The sequence below is a fragment of the Strongylocentrotus purpuratus genome, unplaced genomic scaffold (assembly GCF_000002235.5).
Source record: "Strongylocentrotus purpuratus isolate Spur 01 unplaced genomic scaffold, Spur_5.0 spur5_contig_861, whole genome shotgun sequence".
In the NCBI taxonomy this organism is placed as follows: domain Eukaryota; kingdom Metazoa; phylum Echinodermata; class Echinoidea; order Camarodonta; family Strongylocentrotidae; genus Strongylocentrotus; species Strongylocentrotus purpuratus.
Window position 1 is genome coordinate 144109 of NW_022145570.1, and position 26035 is coordinate 170143.

General features: G+C 36.0%; 1 protein-coding gene across 1 annotated transcript; it reads left to right on the top strand.

The window, feature by feature from the left end:
• The first annotated feature begins 87 nt into the window (after window positions 1-87).
• LOC105443474 (testis-expressed protein 47-like) lies at window positions 88-25687 on the top strand. Its single transcript, XM_030998696.1, has 8 exons — window positions 88-212; window positions 3042-3114; window positions 3665-3768; window positions 4742-4942; window positions 5919-5978; window positions 22020-22083; window positions 23108-23203; window positions 25433-25687. The coding sequence occupies exons 1-8, from the start codon at window positions 123-125 to the stop codon at window positions 25474-25476; spliced, it is 732 nt and encodes a 243-aa protein (XP_030854556.1). The 5' UTR covers window positions 88-122; the 3' UTR covers window positions 25477-25687.
• Window positions 25688-26035: the final 348 nt, after the last annotated feature.

A 26035-nucleotide genomic window follows, 5' to 3' on the forward strand; every position in this document is an offset into this window, starting at 1 on the left:
AAGAAAAAGTGTTCCAAGTTGAAAAGACGAAACTCGCAGGCTCGATATCGCGTTTAATCGCTTAGCTCTAGCGCCAGCTAGTGTCGGAAAACGTGAAGTTGCTTTGACAACCACACGCTAAAATGGCAACTGAACGGCCCGAATCCATGTACGAAAATACCAGATTAAATCTCCTCGAAGTCATAGAGGAGAGAAACCGTGCCCTTAACAAGGTGAGAATATAAAAAAAGGAATGCAATGATACTATCCCATGTTGAAAATGTATGACATGGTTGAACAAAAATCGACTCGACTATTCACGATCGTGTAGCAAATTTTAATGGACCTTCCTCGCCTGAGTTCCGGGAGGGAAATGTTTGAAAAAAATGAGGGGTCAATCACTGAATCAGCTGATTAATTGGGTAGGCTCCTTGCTCAGGTGCATTGTTATTTCCAACGATGTGTCTAGAATTCTAACATTAACTTTCATTTAGGAAGATAAAGAAAAGATTAGCTTGATGATATTGATAACTGATGAATAGAGTCTAGACGTCTTGGTGATGACTCTGACTTTTCCTTTAAAAATTAAGGAATAGTCTCGTCTAGACTAGGCTAAGACTAGAGTAAGGCTTTGCCTTATTGAGAGAAAACGGTTGTATTGTATTTCTACCTTTTTGACATTTGAGTGTTAATTGGTGTCGTCTGTTGATGAGTGAGCAATAGTTAGATTGAGATGCTTGCATATTGTTGGGCAAGTGTTGAAGATTCATATCTTCTTTCCACTTCCATTGACTAGCCTAGTCTTATTCATATTTGGCAGGAAAATGTATGCATGGCCATGGCAGCATGCACCCAGAATTTCTCAATTTTCAAAAAAGCAGCAGATGAAAGTTGATATTATAGCCCGTTGTTGATCATGATGAAAATAGTTATTGATGAGTCGTACTATTTGCAGTTTCATTACATATTCTAGGCCTAGACTATCTAGAGAAATGTGTGAAAAAAGTCCATAAATTTTCTGTTCCACCACCACTTTACCCTTGGCCTTAATTGTGTATCCAAACAAATATTTCAAAGTAGACCTCTAGAACTAATTTGAACAATTTTGCGTCAAATATTCCATAAATCTTTCTGAAGGTATGTTAGCAATATTATAAATAAAAGATAGTGTCATTTGATGCATATTTTCCCGTGAATTCAATGGCAATGGCAAAAGACAGTGGATTTTTTGGTCAAATCTCCGGACAACCCCCCCCCCCCCATCCTAATTCAGGAAATAATTACACTTACGTTGCACCTGTCTCCCTGATGATGGCCTAGACACAGGCCTGTATCAATACGCCATTAATAATTCCTTGTCAAAGGACGAGTCATTATGATCCAACCTGAATCTTGGGGAAAAACACAAGTTGAGAACCCTTCCCCATGTATTGAACTGCCTTTGTTCAATATTTTATATTAGTATATTTGTAAAGCGCTTACAGACATTTGTATTAATCGCTATATGAAAATTAAATATTATTATTATTATTATTTTGATAATATAATGTACAACTCTATCGTTAGTGTAAAAAAAAAAAAAATTAGAGAAAGAGATATGAAACATAAAAAAGTGTGTCATCTCAATCGCTGAGTAAAATAAACAGTTCCTTGTGAAATATTTACACACGTGAACAAAATCTTTCAAACTAATGTTTGCACTTTATGTACTGTACATACATGAAGGTAAAGATAAAACATTTTGATTGATTGGGTATATGTACATATACTGTACTAGTGTAGGAATGAAAAGAATAATCAATATTTTAGTGCATGACCTCACAGGGAGAAGATGGAAAGTTAGGTGTCACTGTCATTGTTAGCATCTCCGTGGGAAATTCCTGGATGAACAGTCTTGTTTGTATGGTTGCTATGGAAACCAGATGAAATCAGCTGTCTGTTGGAGATGTGTTTGTAGATGTCACCTGCGTTTGAGCTATATGATACGAATAATTAATTGAAGGCTTTTGAAATATTAGCCCTCTGTACAAGTAATATTGACCAGTATCAACCTAGCATGTACATGATGTACAGATATATATCTATATAAATGAGTCAGAAAATTATCATCTGCTTTGTCAAGTCTACCACTCTACCCTGATTGTGGAGCACTTTTTTTCTGAATATTGCCCTTTTTGGACAGTCTTTGACAGGATACTATTCTACCGTATATTACTGTATCTCAGCTTGAACTTGGTATTCTGTACACTGTTTTCATCTTAGTTTTCTTGGAGATGGAACCACTAGCATTTTCTTTGAATGCTTGCTTCAGCTTGATGTAGTTGTATCATAATCTTTGATTTTACATATTTTTGGGCTTGGAAGCAAGACTTTTTGTTCTTTCGTGAAGCGGTTTGGTTTTGATTTATAATTCAAAAAGATTGATTGAGAAAAAGGCTGACTTGGAAAATGCCAACTTGAAAAAAGGAGACTTGGAAAAGACCGACTGGAGAAAGGCTGACTTGGAAAAGACAAACTGGATAAATGCCAACTTGGAAAAGACCGACTGGAGAAAGGCTGACTTGGAAAAGACTGATGTGGAAAAAATAGTTATTTAGATTGACCTTTATTAGGCTATATACCAATCAAATCTACCAAAGTTATTGTTTGTCATGGCAACGAGTCAGAACAGTGGAAAGCAGACGACCCAGCCTCAGTACCGATGGGTTGACCCAACAGAGGTGTTGACACGACCCAGACACAGTGTTCTAGATTCGATACTTGGAAAGATTCGCAAAGTGGACCCTGATCGGGTATTGCACTTTATATAGAATTTCATATTCAATATTTGATTGTATTTGATGGACTTTCAAGTTACTGCATGTTATTGAGTAGTGCGATGTGTGATAAAGTGTGTGGGTTTTTTGTATAAGTATAAGCCTGGTTAGTTTGAAATTACATTTTTTTTGGGGGGGGGGATTTCTTTGCCTTTTATTTGCTTTAGTACAAGCAAGATTTCATTGAAGTGATTCCACGTAGTATTTAATTTGTTTAAGCTTTTTTTTTCCTTTCTTGCCTTACAGAAATCCCTTCTTCACAGACTGGTATATGTAGCAAAACTTACTGATTCATTACAGGACAAGAGGGATTTAGGAGGTAAGAAACTAGTACAGTCTCTCCCGTTAATGGTTCATAGTTCAAAATGACTTTACTAAAAAATTCTTACGTATTTTCCTAAATCATATTAATCGGAGTAGGAAAAGGCATTCTTATAACCTTAATTAAAATATTTTTGTTCTGTCAAATCATCACTATTTCTTGGAAAAATAAATTTGTTCAAAACAATAGGTTTATTTACAGTTCAAATGCTAGCTCATACATCAAGGTACTTATATTGTTCAATTAATTCTGACATGTATAGTTGTTTAAAGGGGATGCACTAACACCATACAGTACATGATTCAGTTGCTAGCAAATGTGTTATTTTGTTTTCCTTGTTTCCAATCTTGTTTGAAATCTATTTACAAAAGTAATACATAATGAAATAACAGTCTATTGATGGCATCTCCAGACTTTATTTGTTCATTGTTCATTGTGCTTTTAATATGTGAATGATCTTATCAGTTGTTTCTTCATTAATTATCATGTTTAAGAATATCACTTTTTCTATTATTTGGTTTATTTTCCTGTTTTTTTTTTCCACCAGCTCATTATGAAAAACAGTTCAAGAATTGGCAGAATCACTTCCAAGGTGAAGGGGCAACGGGAATGTTGTTGGTCTACCCCAATCACTTTGTTCATCTCGTCGAGGTGGGTGTGTCTCTTATTAAAGGTCTACCAATCACAAAATAATATTTTGTTCTGTTTGTAAAGGGTTCCATGTCACAGTTGCAGTTGTTATTGAAAACAATGAATATAATGCTGTTGGTATTTAACTTTCATTATCATTTTTTTCAGCGTTATTGTTACATTCATTATCGTTTATTATTACCATCATCTTCATCCTAGTTAATATTATAATCTTTACTGGCATGATTATCATCATCATTATTACTATTACTATTATTATAATCATCATCATCATCATTATAATCTATCTTTATCATAATCATCATCATTATCAAAACAATTCAATTTTTTCGGTTTTATTAAAAATATACCAAATAAAAAGTTGTATTTAATGCATTAAAACAGTAGATTATAAAATTCAGTAAGTAGGAAAAATATCATTAAAAAAAAAAAAAAATTGTAAATGATAAAATGGTATGTTAATATAAATACTACATCATAATGATATTGATTAAATTTGATAATTGATATATTTAATGTGAAGGATAAGCTTACTATATATTTGAAGAAAATCATTATCTTTATCATTATCATCTTTGTCATTTTCATCATCATTATTATCATCGGTATCATTATCATCATCATCATCACCTTCATCATTAGTAATAATAGTAGTATGTTATAGTAGTTAAGTATTACTGTTAGTATTCTTATTGATAGAACGAAAGCAAACTGTTAGTAACCAATTCAAAACTTGTCTCAAGACACATTTATTCAAGATTGCTTTTGATGATTACCTAACTTACTCTGTATATTTCATATGTATTGTAATTTGTAGGTTTATTTGCACTTTTTTGTTTTTTTAATATGTAATTGTTTATCATTGTATTTTGTTTGTTATAGAGCTTAGAGACGAATCGGTGGTAAGCCCTTTATTAGCACCGTTTCGATTGTTATTATTATTAAAATTGATAACTTTTCTTTCACTTATCAGTCCTCAAGCGAGATGCTGATGGCCCTGGTGCGTGACCTGCGTGACCTGATCCAGGAGAATCACTTGGTGGAGCAGAGTAAGATCCTGGTGGTCTCCAGCAACGTTCCGACCAGGCTCTTCTCCCAGTGGAGCTTCAGGGTGCTCAACCTCCCGGCCTCCAGGCTCCAGGAGTACGAGACCACCGAGCCCATCGAGAAACTGGTCAGTCAAGCTTTGTTATTTCAATTCATTTTCATTTATTTATTTAAGCAAAGAGGCCTACCTCAGCCAATGGACTGTTCTTCCGTAGGGCCATGCATACATAAAAACATACAATATCAAAATGAAAATATATACAACATAATACATATAATACTGATAAAATACCGGTAAATATATACAAAATAAATACAACATACACCCAAAAGACATATGAAATATTTATAGGGGACAGGGATTACTCATCTATGGCTCTTGATTTCATATACTTATTTAGATTACGTTTGAAATTCAATTCATTATATGCGAACTCAAGTTTAAGTTCTTGTGAAATAGAGTTCCAGCACTTCGCACCCAAATAACTTAAACTCTTTTTCTTAAAGCCCCACTGTACTACTTATAGCTACTATATAATCAACAATGCCTAAGGGGTACCCGTTGATACCCCATGGTCCCCTTTTTCTTATGTCAATTGAGAGCCGATTAGATGAGATAACCACCTGCCAGTGACCTTGCAGGGAGGTCCAATCCCTCTGGGCCGAACTAGTGGAGATAGGCTTTAAAAAGGAATCTGCATTATAACTCTTTACTTGTCTTTGTTGATTAATGGAACAGATACAGGAGTGCCAAGCTTGACCTTTGGCACATACAGTACACTGGCCATATATAATATACTTGTACTCCAAATAATGTATGGCGGACTAGGTTATTGATCCATGACAAATATGGAATAAAAAAGGCCCTGTATACATCTCTTATATTTCCAATTTTGAGATTTCATCAGACTTTAAACATTGATACATACTATAATAACTCTCACCCATGTAACACATCAAGTGATAAGTAATTGCTCATTTCCCTCAAATGCTGAATTTCCCCTGCTTTGAGTGCAAACGCTACATTTTCTATGATCTATCCACCTAGAAAATTGATCATTTTGTAGAAACACCAATGAACCTTCAAATCTTTATTTTTTCAGGCCCCAGAGTGTCTTGCCCTAATGCTGAAACTTGGATCCTATCTCAGCAAACAACCCAAAGTAAGTTCTAAATTTAATAAGCTTTTTTGATGAATGAATTTTTATTCTGTCTTAATTAGAATACCACAAGTTTTTATGCATACATATAAATGACCATACAATGTCTGCCAGGGCATCATTTAACGAAAAAGTCATAAGTACGAGTTCACGGACATCCTATTAAAGTTTGTGTTCAATACAACACACGCTTTTCAATCGGATGTCGGTGAAATGTTACTTATGAGTGTTTTGTGAAACACTGCCAACATTGATATCTATATAAATTTGAATTCTCCCTATCACTTATATCTCTCTGAATCCCAATGCTTGTGGCACTTTATTTATTTGATTTGGAAATCAGCCAATTATCTGGGAAGGCTACTTCCTGTGTAATTGCCCGTGCATATATATGATAGAATACCGAGATTAATCTTTTCTCTTGATGTATTTAATTTATTTCCCAATTTCATATTTTTTATGTAAATTCCCTTACCTTTTGAGATTTCTTAAATCTACAGTCCCGGCCATTATAAAAAAGCATGAATTATATGAAATTAGAATCAAGTTTGCAATAACATTTCCAAGAAGGCTTTGTATTGCTATGGTCCCAAATGAGAAAGAGGTTTAAGAAAAGTGCTCTTGAAATTGTCCCATTCTCATGAGCATGAAAACCAACCACAAAGAACATTGTGAATGTCTGTCCAAACTGGGAATTCCAGCCGGGACAAGGGCACAACTAAAAAGAAATTAGTTAAAACGGAATTCCCAGGTGCTGTTTCCACTGAGATCTCTTGGCATCTTGCCAAGTGAGTCGAGCTAACTTACATAAATTTTGGGTTAAATGTGGCCTGGAAGCGCGCTTGATTTTATTAGCACGACGAGTGCTTCAGTCATCCGTAAAGCAACCTGCATGGGTAAGGTGCCGTAGGGGACGTTTCTTTCTGAGGTATCTTTGGGATTCATAGGAGAGGAAGATGAAGATGGATGGAAGATCGTTAGTGTGTGGATGAAATAAGATAGGAGAAGATGATCGAAACAAGTGCTGAAGGTTTTAAGATATGTGGAGAATAGGAGGATAGTATATGAACATTTTGTGGACTCTTTGATGGTGGTGAGGGAAGTGGACTGGTTTATGAGGGAAAGGTAAACACATTTATGGATAAATGTGGGAGAGAGGTTGTCACAGGCTTGATGTTATATTTCAAAGTGTGAGAGAGAGAGAAAGAGAGAGAAAGAAAGAAAGAAAGAAAGAAAGAAAGAAAGAAAGAAAGGAGAGAGAGAGAGAGACAAAGAGAGACAAAGAGAGACAAAGAGTCCCCCTACACATACACACATGTATGTATACATATGAGAGATTGGATGAGGAAAAAAAAGATAAATAGAATAATGAAAAGAGAACAAGACAGAAAGAAAAGAAAAGAAGAGAAGAGAGAAGATAATTCACAGGGGAACGAGAAGCGATTTCCTTTACCAATTTTTTTACATTATACACACATGCAAAAATCATGGTGAATGTCAAGGCGAAAATCATCCAACAACGATGGAAAACGCAATAAAAACCAACAGCAACAAAGATGAGGTGCAAAAGAATGAATCTTCAGAATCTGAACAGAAGTTTTAATGACTTTTTTTTAAATCCATGCTCTTCATGAATAATTAGAATCCTAAAGATAAATATCTCCAACATGTCTGCTAGAGATTAGCATGAAATGAGCTACTTGAAAACCCTCTCACAAATGGCAGTTAATAATACACAGAAGGAAAAAGAAGCAATTCCTAACAAAACAAAACAAATGGAAAATATGTAAAAGCTTGTGAGGTAAGATCTCATAATTGGAATGCATTGATACATGCATGCATGAATATTCTTGAATCTATACTCATTAAAAGGATTGGGTATCAAGTATAAACCTTCAGGTAGTCAGGAATCCCATGACGTTTACAAGCCGATCGACCTTATGATTATCAAGATATTTATGATTGGAATTTGAAATTTCAAAAACCACTTTCCCAATGGTTTTTATTACACTACATTTTATTGGAGAAACATGGTAAAACCGGTCACCCAAAAAATTTTACTTTTTGAAGGCACTTTTTTTAGGGCTTCATTATAACCATGGAGTTACTAGCCATGTTATTACACCATATCACAGATGCTGATAACACATAGGGCCATGCAGATCAGGTTTGGCATTGTTGAATAATGCCTTTAAAGTGGCTGCTTGTGTGGAGAATTTGAGGCAGAGAAGAAAAGAGGAACATGTTGCTTGTGTAACTGAAAAAAAGAAACTTACAAAATTTAACAGACCAAATTTAATGTGAGGTGGTAGTTGCCCAAACATTAGAAGACTTTGCACCCCCCCCCCTTTCCCCTCCCATCGCCTCGCCTCAAACCCCTATCTGTAAACAAATAATGTAAAAAAAAAGACTGTTGGGACAGGCCCATTTAGAGAAAGATATCAAAGGAATTTAAATTTCAAAGATATCTATGATAAAATAAAAAGGAGAACACGCATGATAAGGTTTGAATTTAATATGAGGTAGATTTAGAGTGATGTTCCAGTTAGGTATGTTTCCATGGAAACAGATCCAACTGCAGTGCATCATTGAGCTTTTTTAAATGAGTTATGAGTTATGAAGATATATGAGGATTTGAAATTCTAGATAATATATCCTTGTTGCTCTGTTCTCTATATGAATGCTACTGCGAAGTTTCTTTTGGAGAAATTCTGTTTTTTAGTGGGGTTTTCCCTAATTATCATTTAGATGATTTAATGTAAATATAATTAGGTTTTGGATTTTTGTTTGTAATGCTCTGTACATTGGAGGTTGTCTGAATAGTGATATTCTGAAAACTTTAAGTTCCTGCAGTTCATGTCATTGACAGGTTTGTTAATAACAAAATCATGAATAGGTGTTGTATTTGTCTTTGGTCCCTGCCCAAATATATGTCGTACATGCTCCAATGAAAGACCTTTCAAATGGCTCTGCAACTTGAATGACAACTGACTGATTTATTGAGGTTACTATTCAATTTTAACTTAGGAAAACCGTTGAAGTGCTTAGATCATGGCTTAATGGAGCATATTGCAGGTTGAAAGCCAAAAGGGTAGTAACTGTTTAAAGAGAAGGTTGAGTTCTGGGAAGAGGTGAAAAATTATTTGTGAGCATTACTCATTCTTATTATGCAAGTGTGGAAGAACATCAGATAAGACATGTTCCCTGAAAAGCATGGCTCTTCAAATGCTTTCATATTCTAAATATGCATGTAACATCGTAAAAATCGGGGGGCCGGCTTTTTACGCCACGTGTTCATGTAGTCCCATATACATCTTTCTGTGTACAGTGTTTGTAACTTTTCCAAGACTTGGCCAAATTTCTTATCATTTGGATGATTCCAGAACCTTGCAATACACAGAAATTCTTATATGCTAGATGATCAACCTTTTCTGGTCGATTCCACACCGTTTCTTTCACAATGCAATCGCATGACCAGAACTCAACTTCATCTTTAATGGTATCATGGGTTAATGCCCTTTTGGCTCCAAACAGATGATATGTAGAAGTAACAGGCAAAAACATTAGTTTTTTAGGTTTGTTTGAAAATAAAAATTGTCCCTTCTGTAATCATGTTTTTCTTTTCCTGAGTGCATTTCTTGGTTTTTGTATGCATGTATGATGGATCTTATTTGTAATTACTGAAGGGATAATAATGCTGTTTTTAAAAACATGTAGGGAACAGGGTAAATGCTATAAAGTGAAGCTCACTATTTTCTTTAAAGATTAATAATTCACTTGATTGTATTATATATCTTGTTGTTCCAAACTATTTTGAATGAAATTCCATCACAATCCCGAAAATGCTAAACAGAACATAAAACCTTTGGATAGAATTTTATTTGTTATAACTATAATGTAGACCTTGGAATAATATTCGAATATTCAGACTTTTTGAATAGCCCACCAATCTGAACACAAGTGCCACTTTTTCCTCTATTCGATTATTTCACCTGATAATAAATGGTGACTGTAACACACCCGGTGCTTAGACCTCCAGTTAGAGTTATCTGGAGCTTAACATTCAGTGGGTTAAGTAGCATCAACAATATCGCCCCTGGTGCTTTCAGCCAATGGATTCAACAAGTACATACGTAGGTAATTGAAGGACCCTAGCTGGTCTGGGAGCTCTTAGACAACCCACTCCTGGTGTCCCCCTAATGAGCATACTCACCCGACATGTTGTGGACAAATTAATGAGGCTAACCATGTAAAATGCACTCAGGAAGTGTACGAACAGCTCAATTCCAAAACGGACTAAATCCAATTTTGACATAAATTGATGTTTTAGATGAATATGCGGATCTGACAAACAGGAATGAAATGCACTACATATGTATCTTTCCTTCTTTTGACTACTTTTCCACTTCAATCGACTACTTTTCCACTTTAATTGACTCTTTCAAAAAGGACTTGAAGACACACCTCTTCAATAATTGAATGTTTATTTCTAATTCTTTTTCCTTGTTGTGTTGTTTGTCATTAACATTAATCTGTCCCATACAGCACACTTTATTGGATTTTTTTGCTATATACAAACTGAAAAATCAATTATATTTATGTATCGCATTTTGCATTCAATCAAAAGCACTAATATCTTTTTTGTTGTTGATAGACAGTTAAGTTTTATTATACATTATATTTCAATATAAGGGTGCTCAATAGAAATCTCTTTCATTCAAAAAGGTCCTAAATCCTTCATAACAAATTTGTAAAATTTATGAATTCAGTAGAAATGATGCGGTTGTAGACAGTCTTAGATGCTTAGTGCAATCTTTTGATGAATTTCAACATATTAAATGTTCAAAAGCATTATTTTGGAGAAAAAATGCACAATTTCTTGAAAATAAATGTTAATAATCAATTACTACTAGAATTGATTTGGAAAAAAATGTTCTTCCTCAACACGATTTAAGGCAAGAGCCCTACCATATACAGTTGTAAATATCAAAGGAAGTGATAGCTCATAAAAGGAATCTTTTTGAAAACACTGGAGGTGATTTCTTGCAATGTGTTACATACAATATGACGTTTTTCCTTCCATTAGTTCATATTCATTGTTTATTGTCCATCAGTGAAGAAAAAAGAAGCAAAAAATTGATCAAAACAAAAGAACAAAGACTTACGATACATACAAGATATTTCCTTCTAAAAGTGAAAAAAAAAAAGAAAAATGACCATTGAGTAATACGGTCAAACCTGTCTACTAAGGCCGTCCAAGAGAAACAGAAAATGTGGTCACTGTAGACAGTTAGCCTTTAGAGGGAGGTGGCCACTAAGGCAGGTTTGACTGTATAGGTGATGTCAGAAAGAAACATACCGGTATAAGTGATTGGTCATTTAAAGAGATTTTTTATATTTGGATGAAATAAATTGATATACATGTACGTCATTCGAGACACACTCCATGGTTGTGCCGTAAAAGTGGATTTAGCACCTTTTAGAAGGAAACTCTTCCTACGTCCAATGATGATCCCAACTGATGGACTGGTCGTGTCACCGTCATTAGGGCTAATCAATTACTGAGAGCTGGAAGCCGAGCTTTCGTAGGTAATCTGCCTTTATCATTGTATGAGACAGCCACTGTTTGTAGTCTATGCCCTGTTCATCGAGTTTGATCTGATTTAATTTGATTTAATTTGTTTCCATGATCATTATCTTATTAAGATACAGTTACACAAGTCAAATAGCATCAAAAAGAACAATGCAATTACAGTACATCTGTTAACAAATAATTTCCAGAGGTTTTCTTCATAAAGGCATTCTGCTGCCTTTGGAACCTGAAACTTGAGATAAACCAACGTGCCAAACAAGTTAGATAATAAATGAGTTTGTCTATGTACACATGTACACCTGCTACTACTACTACTACTACTATACTACACTACTAATACTACTACTACTACTTCTACTACTACTACTACTACTACTACTACTACTACTGCAAGCACATTGCCATCTTTTCCTTTTTTTTCACTCGATACTAGTCATAACCTTGGATAAATAAATTCCTAGTTCAATTTGTTCAGGTACAAATTAGAACCCATACTACATGTATATTTCCTTTTAAAATGGATATCAAGTAAAAAGACAGGAGAGATCCTGTTATGTACATGGTACTTATGGAGTATACTGAATCTTCCGGATACTGAAGGCAAAGTACTAATGGGTTTTGAAGTGCTTTTAACTGCATAGGTACTAGCCCATTTAGAAGCTAATGTCAGATTTAATGGCAGGGAATCTGCCTTTATTTGGGCCATTGATACTCTGGCTATATAAAAGAAAGGTAAATGTGTTCAGTACCTTGTGACAGGCCACAAGGACTGAATTTACAAGCCAACCTATTTGTACATATAGATACATCTTCAGTTCTTCATGTAATGTAGTAATGTATTGTTTATTTTTGTTTGTTTGTTTGGTCTCATTTCTGCATTCAAAAAGATACAAATTCAAATTCCAAAAATCTTAACAATAGCAAAAACAATTAATACAGTTGTTATAAAAGTAATTAAAATGAAAATCATGTACAATGATATTATATGAAGCATACAGAAATACATGTATATGATAACTATTTTCAATAAATCAGAGAGGTAATTTAGAACGCAGGAGACCGCCATCTTGCGCGGTAAGGTTGTAGATGGATCGCGGCCTTTAAATTATTATTTTTTGGACAAATCTCTTGGGAAAACTGAGTGATCAGTCTACTAAGCATCAGTTTCTCTTTTTTTAAATTTCTTTAATGCTCTATCAATTATTACCTAATAAAATAAGGAACATGTGATGTTCTCACCTACAAAGGCCAAGCGAATGAAGAGCCTCCCGAAAAGCTATGATGTGGGCAGATTTAATGACTCTAACATTGTAAAAGCATTCAAAGCCAGGATTGGAGGTGCCTTTGAACCACTACTTCAGCTCCCGGATACAGATGTGGATGAGCTGTGGAAGAAATTCAGAGATACAACCAATAATATCTCAGAGGAAATTGTAGGCTTCAAAAGGTCGAGACAAGTTAAAGGTCTCCCAGAGGAGGTCTGTAAGGCTTGTGAACAAAGGAGGAAAGCCAGAATCCTCATGATGAACAATCCCTCGGCCCGCAACAAGAAAAGCTACACAAAACTTAATAAAGCGGTCAAGTATGAAGTGAAGAAGTGGAAGAAGAAAATTCTTGACAAGGAGGTGGAAGAGATGGAATTAGCTCACACAAAGAACAACAGCCACGAGCTCTTCAAGAAGGTGAAGAAACTATCTGGTGAGAGAGACAAAATGCAACTTGCTGTTAAGAACAAGGACGGCATCTTAAAAACTGCTCCCGCAGATGTGTTGAAATGCTGGGAAGTACATTTTAGCATTCACCTTAACACGCAATTTCCAAGGGACGAAAATGCTCTTCTGACCATACCTGACCCACAACCTACAGATAATCCAAGTGAACCTTTCACAATTGAAGAAGTAGAGACGGCAATAAAACTATTGAAGAACAACAAGGCCTGCGGGTGGGACAAAATAGCTGCTGAAACTCTAAAGGCTGGTGGACAACCAATGAGACAACTCCTGCTCAAAATAATAAATGCAGCATGGTCGGAAGGTGAAACCCCGGAAGACTGGAGCAAGGGTCTTATCACCCCAGTGTTTAAGAAAGGAGACAAGCTGGATCCATCCAACTACAGAGCTATAACTCTACTCTCAATACCCGGGAAAGTTTTCTGTAGAATGGTCCTCATGAGAATCCAAGGAACTATCGAGAATCATCTGACGGAGGAACAATGTGGATTCAGAAGTCTTAGGGGCACCACAGATGCTGTGTTTGTCGTCAGACAGATCATCGAAAAGGCCAGAGAAAGAAGGATACCAATCCACCTGAACTTTGTTGACTTTAAAGCAGCATTTGATACCATATGGCGAGAAGCTCTTTGGAAATGTCTGCGTTCCATTGGAGTGGACAAGCCCTTAGTTGACCTCATAGAGAGCATGTACAAACAAACCAAATGCTCTGTTATGATGAATGGAAAGATAACTGAATGGTTTGATGTCATAACTGGGGTAAGACAAGGCTGCCTCCTCTCTCCAAGTCTCTTCAACCTATTCCTGGAATATGTGATGAAGGACATCCAACAACTAGAAAGTGGAATACAGATGGGTGACATGCGTATCAACAACATCAGATATGCAGATGACACCACCCTGATGGAACTCATATTTGAAAACCTCCAAATCTCAACAAATGAACTGGAGAAGGCTTGTAGAAGATGGGGTATGAAAATCAATGCAACAAAATGCAAAGTCATGACAGAGGATCATCAAGATATTTCACTTAACAACACCAACATTGAGAAAGTGGAAAAATTTGTCTTTCTCGGCAGCACAGTTCCATCCATAGAAGAGGACGTGAAGAGACGTACACGACTGGCTGCTTGGGCATTCGGAAGACTGAAAAGTGCCATCTGGTCCAACCAAGATATTTCTAGGAGTCTCAAAGTCAGGATCTACAGAGCACTTATCCTCCCTATTGCCACATATGGAGCAGAATCCTGGACTCTCCGAAAATCTGATAGAAATAAGCTTGAAGTATTTGAAATGAGGTGTCTCCGGACCATCCTTGGAGTTCACCTAATGGACAAGATTAGGAACGAAGAGATCAGGCAGAGACTGAACATCCCAAGCACCATATGCGAGGAAATAACCAAACGTTGCTTGAAATGGTTTGGCCATGTTTTACGCATGCCGCATCACCGCCTACCATACCAAGCATTCCAAAATGACTTTAATGGACGCAGACCTCGGGGACGCCCTCCAAAGAGATGGAAGGACCAGGTTCAATACGATGTGGGATTATCCACACAAGAGGCAGAGCAACGAGCCCAGGACAGATCAGACTGGAACATGATTTCTCGTAGGGGAGCAAGGGGACACACCGTCCTATGCACCTAAGTCAAGTAAGTAAGTCAGTCAATAAGGAGAGAAGTGAAGAGAAATACACATAGTTATTTCTTAATTATCATGTATAAATAAGGAAATTTTGTTTATTTTATTCTTTGTTGATAGATGAAAGGTTAGATAAACAACCCCAACCATAAGCCTACATGCATGTAGTTTGACGTAGGTAATTGCAATACCGATTTCCAAACGAAATTGTCATTCTGATTTTGATTTTGTTTTTATTGTACATCTGTGTGTTTTAGTGGATGAAACAATCAAAAGTTTTCTATGCAAAGGCAGGAATACAATGATTAGGGAAGGCATAGAAGTAAAGACTTGTCAGAGTAGATTTGAGCGGGGGCTCAATCGTCTGTATAAACGGGAGAATTGCCAATTAGCTAGCTAATGACCAAGATTTAAAAGCTACATTACTGCCATTTCAGTCATTTTCTTTTTGATTCCTCATTTATTTATTTTTTTGTTTTGTGTGTTCTTCCATAAAACTTGGAAACGAGTTACCAAAGATAATTATGATGTAACGAAAAAGATACAGCTAACATAAGACAAATAACCACAATTTTTTTTTAATACAACTTTTTAGATCCCATATTTGCTATTAATAACAAGAAGATATTGCCCAGTTAATCTGCCAATTAATTCCAGTATCTCTTGCAGCGATGCTCTGGCATCATCTGGTCATTCTAATGATATCGTTTCACTGACAGCTTTGTTTTGCTCGTTTTTTCCTTTCTCATCTTTCAAATTGGCCAAGCATCCTTGGCCATTTTTTCCAGTATTACTGTCTCCTTGCTTTGGTAATGGTGTCTATTTTGCCGACTAGCATACTAATCATCCACCCATCAAATGCCCTCATCATTATTCTACTGCCGTATTATCTATTAATGGTGTGTTTTCTTGGAAATAAATTCTGTGAGGACTGTTTCACTATCACTCTATTTGATATTTGATATTGTTGAGAAAATGCACAGAAAATTTGTGGACCATCTTCTTTAGATGTGGAACTATTGGAAAGACAAAGATATAAATTGAAGTTTTCTTTATTGCTTGCTTTTTTTTTTTTTTTTTTTTTTTTTTGGGGGGGGGGGCAATTATTCATTTGCTGTTATCATTTATTTTACTCATTAATTATCTGCCTGTGTATAGATCTGTCTCTCTGTCTTCCTTTGTCCGTTTGTGTGTGTGTATCTCTCTCTCTCTCTCTCTGATTCTCTTCCCGTTTAACCTTCTATGTTCTGTTGCATCATTGCAAATATATGGAGATTTACTATTGATTTATGATGAGGACACCAATTTAAGCTTTGCTTTTGATGACACCTATTCATATTTATCTGTGATCGTGCATAGTAATAAAAAGAGCTAAATCAAGGAAAAGGATTGCCTAGGGGCTTTCAAAACATTCTCCTTATATTGGAAATATGAACAACTTTTACTTCCACCAATTCAATCTTACCCAAAAATCATATATCAGTGTTAGAAAAAAAGTAGTCATGGATACTATGACATGTAACCTACATTTTTGACAGTATGCTCAATCTGAACAAGATAGCAACTTCATACAACATACATGTACTTGCATGCACATCATCAATAGAGGAAAACGAATTCAAGTAGGTATATGCGGGGGTTTAAAAATTAAGTTTGCCAAAGATTTAGTCTCCAAGGTGTATTTTGTTGCTATTATTTGTTTGATTTTTATTTTGTTAAAGGGAGATTAGATGAGGGAAGGATCATTAAGAATTTCCATTTGATATTGGCTTCAAGTAAAAAGAGTGAAAATATTGATTAAAATATAATTTTTAAAAAGATCTACATAATCTACTAATTTTTCATAATCAAAAAACAAAATCTATTGATTTTTTTAACTCTGTGTACTGGTATATAATTAGTCTTTGCTGCCAAGCACCAACTCCATACTGTAAGATAGACATGTCAAAGTATTTTGTGAAAGATTCTTTGAAGTTGTTTTGCAAGAGGCATTAACATTGAAATGCCAAGATATTTCGAAAACAAATGCCATTATAAACATCTACGTATTTAGTTCTGAAATCCACCATTTTCCATGAGATGGATTGACGCAAATAGTCATCCGTCCTCCTGCATTTGAATAATAACCCATCTACAGTGTGTCCCGAAAAAAACTATACACTTTTGAAATGGCTGCCGAATAAAAAATATATGATTCTAGGGGAAAAAGTTGTATATGTATGGAAAGCCCATAAACTCAACTTTCATATGACACCAACAAGTTTGAAAATAATTCATGCTTGGGTGAGCACTGCTCACTTTTGTAAAGGGTATGAAAATTAGGTTGCGCCGGAATTAGCCTTCCAATGTGTGAGAGGTAAATCCTTTGGAGCTTACAACATTGAGGGTGATATGATAAATTCATGATTTGCTGAGTGAATTCCATGGTTTATTAAACCAAAATTTTATGCACGGAACAGGAATTTCATTTTTCTATTGTAGCATTGTAACTTTCCCTAGTAGACTCAGTGGTGTGTTCATGAGAGTCAGGATGGGGTGATGGTACATGTTGTAATTTCCATGTTACAAACTGTTATTTTTATGCCTCCGTTACGAAGTAGCCGGAGGCATTATGTTTTCGGGTTGTCCGTCCGTCCGTACGTACGTCCGTACGTACGTACGTCCGTCCGTCCGTACGTCCCGTTCTCGTGATCGCGTTATCTGAAGAACCGATGGATGGATTCCTGCCAAACTTTGGTCATGTATGTATCTTGCAGTGTCGATGAACTGATTAGATTTTGGGGTCACGAGGTCAAAGGTCAAAGGTCACAGGGCTCATTATATATGCAAAACAGCTCGTGATCGCGTTATCTGAAGAACCGATTGATGGATTCCTGCCACACTTTGGTCATGTATGTATCTTGCAGAGACGATGAACTGATTAGATTTTGGGGTCACAAGGTCAAAGGTCAAAGGTCACAGGGCTCATTATGTATGCTGAAACAGCTCGTGATCGCGTTATCTCAAGAACCGATTGATGGATTCCTGCCAAACTTAGGTCATGTATGTTACTTGCAGAGCCGATGAACTGATTAAATTTTGGGGTCATGAGGTCAAGGTCAAAGGTCATGCGGCTCATTATGCATGCAAAAATAGCTTGTGATCGCATTATCATTAGAACAGATTGATGGATTCCTCCCAAACTTAGATCATGTATGTATCTTGCAGAGCCAATGAACTGTGTAGATTCTTGGGTCATGAGGTCAAAGGTCAAAGGTCATGGGCTCATTATGTATGCAAAAATAGCTTGTGAACGCATTCTCATTAGAACTGACAGATGGATTACTATTTAACTCTGGACATCTTGCAGAGCCAATGAACTGAGTAGATGTTAGGGTCATGTGGTCAAAGATCAAAGGGTCATATATGTATGTGAGAAATTGCTTGTAATCACAATATTCTGAGAACCTGTTAATGGATTACAATAGAACTTGAATTTGAACAATTTCTTCTGTTTTGGTTTGTAAAATTGCTCTATGACGGAGGCATCATTTCGACTGCGCGCAGTCGAAGTTCCATCTAGTTTACATTTGTGACTTTGAATAAAAACCTTCACCCCACATTTCAGTTACCATTTACCTGAAGAATAAGTAGCCGACATCTTGGACATTCCTTTTTTCAACAAACCGTATTTGAATATTCGATTTACATTATCCCTACCTGGGTATTGAATAAATCAATGAGATGTTCAACTAATCTTACAATAATCGAAAATGAAGGTTTTCATTCAAAGTCACAGAGAATAACAGTTTGTAACATGGAAATTACAACATGTACCATCACCCCATCCTGACTCCCATGAACACACCACTGAGTCTAACAGGGAAGTTACAGTGCTACAATAAAAAAAATGCAATTCCTGTTCACTCATGCATAAAATGTTAATCCCATAAACCAAACATTTCACTCAGCAAACCCAAACTCATCACAATTGATCATAAATTGGTCATATCATCCTCAATTCCGTAAGCTCCAAAGGATTTACCTCTCACACATTGGAAGGCTAATTCCTGCGCAACCTAATTTTCATACCCTTTACAAAAGTGAGCAGTGCTCACCCGAGCATGAATTATTTTCGCAACTTTTGGTGTCATATGAAAGTTGAGTATATGAGCTTTCCATACATATATAACTTTTCCCCTAGAATCATATATTTGTTATTCAACAGCCATTTCAAAAGTGTATAGTTTTTTTCGGGACACACTGTATTTTAGCCATCAAATAGCATCTTCAACATCAATATGCAAAGGAGCTTGATGCTTGGGAATAACCAGACTTTGCGCATTGACGTCAAAAACACAGAAATCTATCCTCCCAAAACACAAATTGATACAGTAGAAAACCTAGGTAACTAATTCTTAAATCCATGTTTGTGAAAACATTTTTTTTAATGTACGACAGTTGGACAAATCCCATTTTGTACTTTGTTGGGCTCAACTGTCGATTAATTATCATCTATAACATCAACATGCAAAGTAGCTTGATGCTTGGGAATAACTAGACTTTGGGCATTGACGTCAAAAGCACAGAAATCTATCCAAAAAAAACAAATCGATTCTAGTAGAAAACCAAGGTAACTAATTCTCAAATCCATGATTTTGAAGAAAAAATTTGAATGTACGACAGTTGGACAAATCCCATTTTGTACTTTGTCAGGCTCAACTGTCAATTAGCTACTCTTGGCTTGCATTTACGTCATTGTGCTGTAATCTTATAGAGAGAACATGACATGTACATGTACGTCCTTCTAAATAGCATCAAAGTGTTCTCTTCATCGGGGGTATGTGAACACATGGTTTCTTTGTTTTATAATTCTGTTGACTGCATTCTACAGTATCTTTGTCCACAGGAAACCTGGGGGGGGGGGCATTTCACAAAGCCTTTTTTCAATGACAAAGAACAAAAAATCAGTGACAAATCTGCTGATAACCAAGCAGAAGCAAGGATTTCAGTAGCTTATAACACAAATTGTCACTTGTCACTGATGACAAGTTTTGTGAAACGCCCCCTGATGGTCTCTGTATTAAAACATATATGGGGAAGGAGAGGATTCAGGAGCTAAAGGGTTAATGAACTATAGCAGTTCAGAAATCAAGGAATATTAAACTGTTCTTCAGAATATAGTTCACGCCGAGCAATGTTGTTGCCAATGAATTTGTAATTGTCTTAGCAGCAGCAGCAGTAGTATAGTATGGTAGCAGTACTAGTAGTAGAAGTAGAAGTAGTAGTACTAGTAGTAGTAGTAGAAGTAGTAGTACTAGTAGTAGAAGTAGAAGTAGTAGTACTAGTAGTAGTAGTAGAAGTAGTAGTACTAGTAGTAGAAGTAGAAGTAGTAGTACTAGTAGCAGTAATAGAAGTAGTAGTACTAGTAGTAGAAGTAGAAGTAGTAGTAGTACTAGTACTAGTAGTAGTAGTAGTGTAGTAGTAGTAGAAGAAGAAATAGTAGTAGTTGTAGTAGTAGTATTAGTAGTAGTAGTAGTAGTAGTAGTAGTAGTAGTAGTAGTAGTAGTTGAATTAGTAGTATTAGCAGTAGTAGTAGAAGAAGTAGTAGCAGTAGGAGTATAACAAGTAGATTAGTATAAAAACAATTGAAAAATCAAATCAAGTACATGTTCAGCCTGTATTCCAACAAATATAGAAGATATTAGTGAAAAAAATTGGTAGCCATAATCAATTTATTATGATCCACATACATGTACTTCATAAGATTTTTTTATTTTCTCAAAAATTGAATTCAGCAACTTGTGAACTAATTTTGTTTTGCTCTTGAATCCAATGCCTAGCAGCCATGCCCTTCTAGTAATCATTTTCAATATAGTGTTGCTATAGCAACCACAAAGATGGATGAAAGAGATTGTAATTTGTAAGCAAACTCTTCCTTGCCTAGCCTGGAGGGAAAAACTCCATATAATTGGGCAATTTTGTCAGTCTTACTGTCATGTCGTATTTATAGAAATGTAGTTTTGTAACCAAGGGCAGAACAAATCTGATGTTTTCATCTTCAGGTGCAGTGGAAAAGTGCCATACAAATTAACTTGTGTAAGAGGACAGTCTTATGTCCCATTGTTTGAAAACTCTCTTTTTTTTAAGAGCCTACATGCCCCCAACCCTACATGTACATGACAACTTCCAGATTTTTGTGCAGCACTGTGAAATATGAAACTTCCACAAAGTTTGCGCGTGATTGAGTTTTGCAAAAGTTTCGTGCTGCTCAGATCACATCGCTAGAATTTTTTTTGGTGGTACAGTAAACTGGAATCCATGTCAACTTCTAAGTTAATTGCCATTTTAAGTATGAAGAAGAACAAGGTCTTAATGTATCTCTGACAGAAAGAACTGTTAGATATAACTTGTGTGTGTTTGTGTGGAGGGGGGGGGGGGAGCTCAATTTGTAGGTTCATTCTGAATTTTAAGAGTTATTTGCTGCCAAAGCCCCTTTAAAAACACTGCAATATTGCTATTCTTCCTTTAGATTAAAGGTATGCCACACAAATAATCTCCCTGTGTCACACTGTATTTAATATGAGATAAGTATATCAAAAGCTTCATGATTATTCAACTATTATACCGGTCTTAAAAGGTTTGCCATCAAATTAATCAAGACCAGTATTAAATGAGTAATTTCATAAAGCCACTATGTTGCACAAAGCTCTCCTTCCCTCAATTGTTACCTATCATTTTGTGAAAAAATACATGCAAAAGCTTCTGTGCATATAAATACGATCAACACTTTGATAGAAAAAGAGGATACGCTCACTATTTCTTTTCAGGTTGCATCGGCCCAACTTTGGAATATATTATCAGAAAATCTAAAAAAACTGTGATACTGTTGACAACTTTAAGGCACGTCTTAAAACATTTCTTTTCAAAAATACTTTCCAATGTTAACTAGAGGAAGAATGTTGAGCTTATCTCATTCTTCTTATGTTACTCTATATCTTTCCTTCTTTCTCTTTCTTACATCGCATGGAGACATATTGTGATATGCGCTATATAAGTATGGTATATTATTATTTTGTCTTTTGTTTTTGTTTACTGCAGATCACATTAAAGACCGTGATGGACCAGCTCCATGAAAAAGTGTCTGACCTTCTGATCCCTCAAGGTGAGTTATACATACATACATAAAGGGTGGTATTCTCGAAAGCAGACTAACTTTAGTCCATGGTTAATTCACTGACTAAGTATGGAATGCCAAGTGTCCATATGAATATGTTTTTGAATAATTTAATGTGTCACTAAATTAAAATAAAATGTAATAACATAATTAATAAACAACAATATAACTATGATATAATTATGTTATTATGGTAATTTAGGGACATATCAAATTATTCAGAAATATATTCATATGGACACTTGGCATTCCATACTTAGTCAGTGGATTAAACCATGGACTAAAGTTAGTCCGCTTTCGAGAATACCACCCAAAGTCTTGTTTGAGGGCTTACTTTCAAAGGGGTCATCGCGTCTGGTCTGATGGTCCTGTTACACGACCTTTGTGATACAAAATGTGAAGATGCAACTTTTTGCGATCTTAAATAGCTGAATTCAATTACTTGTAACCTTATCACTGCCCATGATTGTACAATTTTATATACAGTAAAAATGGCTGTAATATTAAGGTTGGAATATGATAGAGGCCTGTTTAATATAAACTTCAAATTGATAAAAAAAAAATTACTGTTAGATGCATCTGTAGTAGATATCAATGGCTGTTTAAAAGTGCAAAGTATTTTATAATGTTGTGTAGCTCAGCATGCTTATATTGGCCCACCTCTCTTAATGAGGACAAGAGAAAGAAGGAGAGAAAAAGAAAAGAAGATGTGAATAGTGGACCTGTATGAACTTGTAGGAAATAGAAAAGTAAAAGAGACATTAGTTCCTGTTTTTGAATGAATGTAGCTGCCTAACGCAGCCATTTTCAGAAGTAAATGATTCCCCAAATCCAGGCCCCTCTTTGTCAAGTGCTTATGGATCTGTCTGGAACACTCTGCGCATACGGAATGAATAACTATCCATCACGTCGAGTTCATTCTGTTAGCAACGCATGATGAAATGTTTCTCTCGGGTCGCATAATGACTCAACATGTATCACTGATGACTTTGCTCTTTGCTTCTGACGGCAGATTTGATCGGTTATCTACTCTTCACACCCGACCTTTGCACCCCGGCTGAGTTCCTGAACAGATACGATCAGCCAATGGACGTGGTCTTAGACAATGGTGAGCTTTGTCATGTTCTTACAATTGATTTTATTTATTGATTTCTATATCACATTTTAAACTTACATATTTAAAATATACATAATGCAGGGGTGATAGTGAGCACCAAAAAAAAAAGGTTTTTTTTTCCCTCTACCACGCCCCCCTTGAGCAAAAAAAAAAAAAGAAGAGAATTCGCGGGGAAAAATGGCATCGAAAAACATTCCCCCTTTTTGAGTAAAAAAATTGGGAAGAATAGAGAAAATAAGAGGAACATCAGGAAAATTGGGGGAAAATCAGGAAGAAAAAAATCGGGGAAAATCAAAGAAATCGGGAAACCGATTTAAATCGGGTAATTATCAGGCCTGATTAATGTCAGTGTGATATAATTTACGTTTCAGAGTACATGATACTCATATTGTATAGAACATAGACAATATATAGCAGAAAATTACTCATTTCTACAATTAACATGACATAAGAGAGATGCAGAGTTAGCATGAAGCTGGGAATGCTTTCAGCCCTCGATTAATAAATCTAGGTGTACGATAACAAAAGTTGAGGAATAAAAAAGAAAAGGACTGAAATGGCAGTAATGGAGCTTTTAAATCATGGTCTTTAGCTAGCTGATTGGTAGCTCTCCCTTGTTCATACAGACAATTCAAGATTCAAGATTCAAGATTATTTTATTGGTCCATGCATGCAAACATCACATACAAATTTTGCTTCCAATGGCTTTTTTACAGTGAAAATACAAATGATAGAAAATACAATATAACATTTAACAATAGAAAACTATGTACATAAATATGGATAATTATTTATAGTGTGCAATAACTGAGCCCCCGCCCAAATCAACTCTGACAAGTCTTCACTTCTATGCCTTCCATAATCATTGTATTCCTGCGTTTACGTGGGTTTTATTGTTTCATCCAATAAAAACATGCAGATGTACCATAAAAACAAATCAAAATAACAGGTTATATATCATATCATTAATTGTCATATTTTGTAGTCATAAAGTTCAAGTAATATTCCCCTGCAGTTACAATAGATTTATGATATTTGTGTGAGCTCATATGAATGCAATAATCCCAAATCACATACTGATTACATGTATAGATTAACCGTGTTAATGATTTCTTTTTACATTCTCCTAAAGTTATACTTTTTTAAACAGTTGGCATTCATCCATTTACCTGCCACAGAAAATATTGATATCAAATGCATGAATAATTGCTCTGTATTGTGCCTTGTTGTGTTTTCATGTGGGGGTGAGACGAAAATCAATACCAATGAAGCATCGCATACGCATAAATTGGTGAATTGTTTGAAATCAAGAATGGTGTTGACGTGCTGAAGAGCACTTATTGTGATTGGTTTTATGGGTTGGGCTTATTGCTGTCAAAACTGCTGTAAACACGCTCAGATTTGGGTATGCTACCTTTATTTTGCTTTTTGTCAACAGATAAATTTGTATCCTATACATGTATATAATGCAGGAGTAGATGTTACTCTAATCTTGATTTGTGTCTTTGAAATATACCTAAATCTGTTGTTTGTTTTTTCTCATCTTTTTTCATTCATCTCGTTCTCTTATACCTCACTATCTCTCTGTCTCTTTTTTGTTCTTTGTCTTCCCTCCATTTTCCTTTTCCCTCTCTTTCTCATTCACACTCTTTCTCCTCTGAACTTATTGGCTCTCTCTATTTTTCTCCCTCCATCTCCCTTTCTCTTCCCTTCTCTGTATCCCTTTTCTTCCCCTTCTCTCCACTCTTGTTTCTCTGTCCTGCCCCACCCTTTCATCTCTGACTCCCCTTTCTCTTCTCTCTTCTCTCCCCTCATTGTATCCCTCCCCCACTCTCCTCTCTATCTTTCTCTCTTGCCCATTTCCTCACCTTTCATCTCTATGTCTCTCTCTTTCTTTCTGTGTTTCTCTCTCTCTTGCTTTATCTTTCTTTTTCTTTCTCTCTCCCCTTCTTTCACTCTCCCCTCCTTTCACTCTTTATCTCTATCTCTTTTTTTTTGTCCCATCATATTCTCTAAATCGGAAACTCTCCGCTCCACGTATCCCTTCTCTCTCTCTTTCTCTCCTCCTCTCTATCTACTCTGTCTCCCTCTTTCTTTCTCCATCTCTCTCTCTCTCTCTCTCTCTCTCTCTTGCTTTCTCTTTCTCTTTCTCTCTCCACCTCTCTCACCGTCTCTTTCTCTCTTACCATCATATTCTCTCAATCTTCCTTTCTCATACAGAACTTGTGTGGCCTCTCCCAACCAAGAACTTTCCGATCAACTGAATCTCAGGACAGTGTCTTTCTAGTATCATATGATGATAAGGACAATTAAATCATACTATGAGGAGATGTTTCACAGTGCAGATGGTCCTGTAGTCAATAGCCAAGCTGCATAATGATGTGTCGAAAAAAGAGTGTCCACATGTTGTCTCAGCTTATAATGATACATTTTCTGGCAGTTGCTACAGTGCCGATCTTGGGGATGGGGGGGGGGGGGGGGGGGGCGCACTGGACTTATGCAGTAGATGAAATCCATGAGAACAGGATCTTTGAGTGGGGGGGGGGGGTAGGATGTGCATGGGGGTGGAATAATCTCATTCTCACTTTGTCTTTGCCCTCGCTTGTTTCTTTATCTCTCTCTCTCTCTCTCTCTCTTTCCCATTAATCAATGGGGGGGGGGGGGGGGGGTGACATGCCTTATGCCCCTCTCTAGGTATGCCACTGGCTAATTATATTTTGTTCTGAACTGTATGAAATGTTTTTCAGATTTTTTTCAAAAATGTTATTCACAAGGTAAACTGTATATTGTATACGCTTGATAGTCCTGGTCTTATTGGTCCAA

Bases quoted from the DNA above. Each gene is read 5' to 3' on its own strand.
- LOC105443474 (XM_030998696.1), top strand. From the start codon at position 123: ATGGCAACTGAACGGCCCGAATCCATGTACGAAAATACCAGATTAAAT. The intron at 3,115-3,664 runs GTAAGAAACTAG...TTTTTCCACCAG, and splicing joins GGACAAGAGGGATTTAGGAG to CTCATTATGAAAAACAGTTC. The intron at 4,943-5,918 runs GTCAGTCAAGCT...TTATTTTTTCAG, and splicing joins CCGAGCCCATCGAGAAACTG to GCCCCAGAGTGTCTTGCCCT.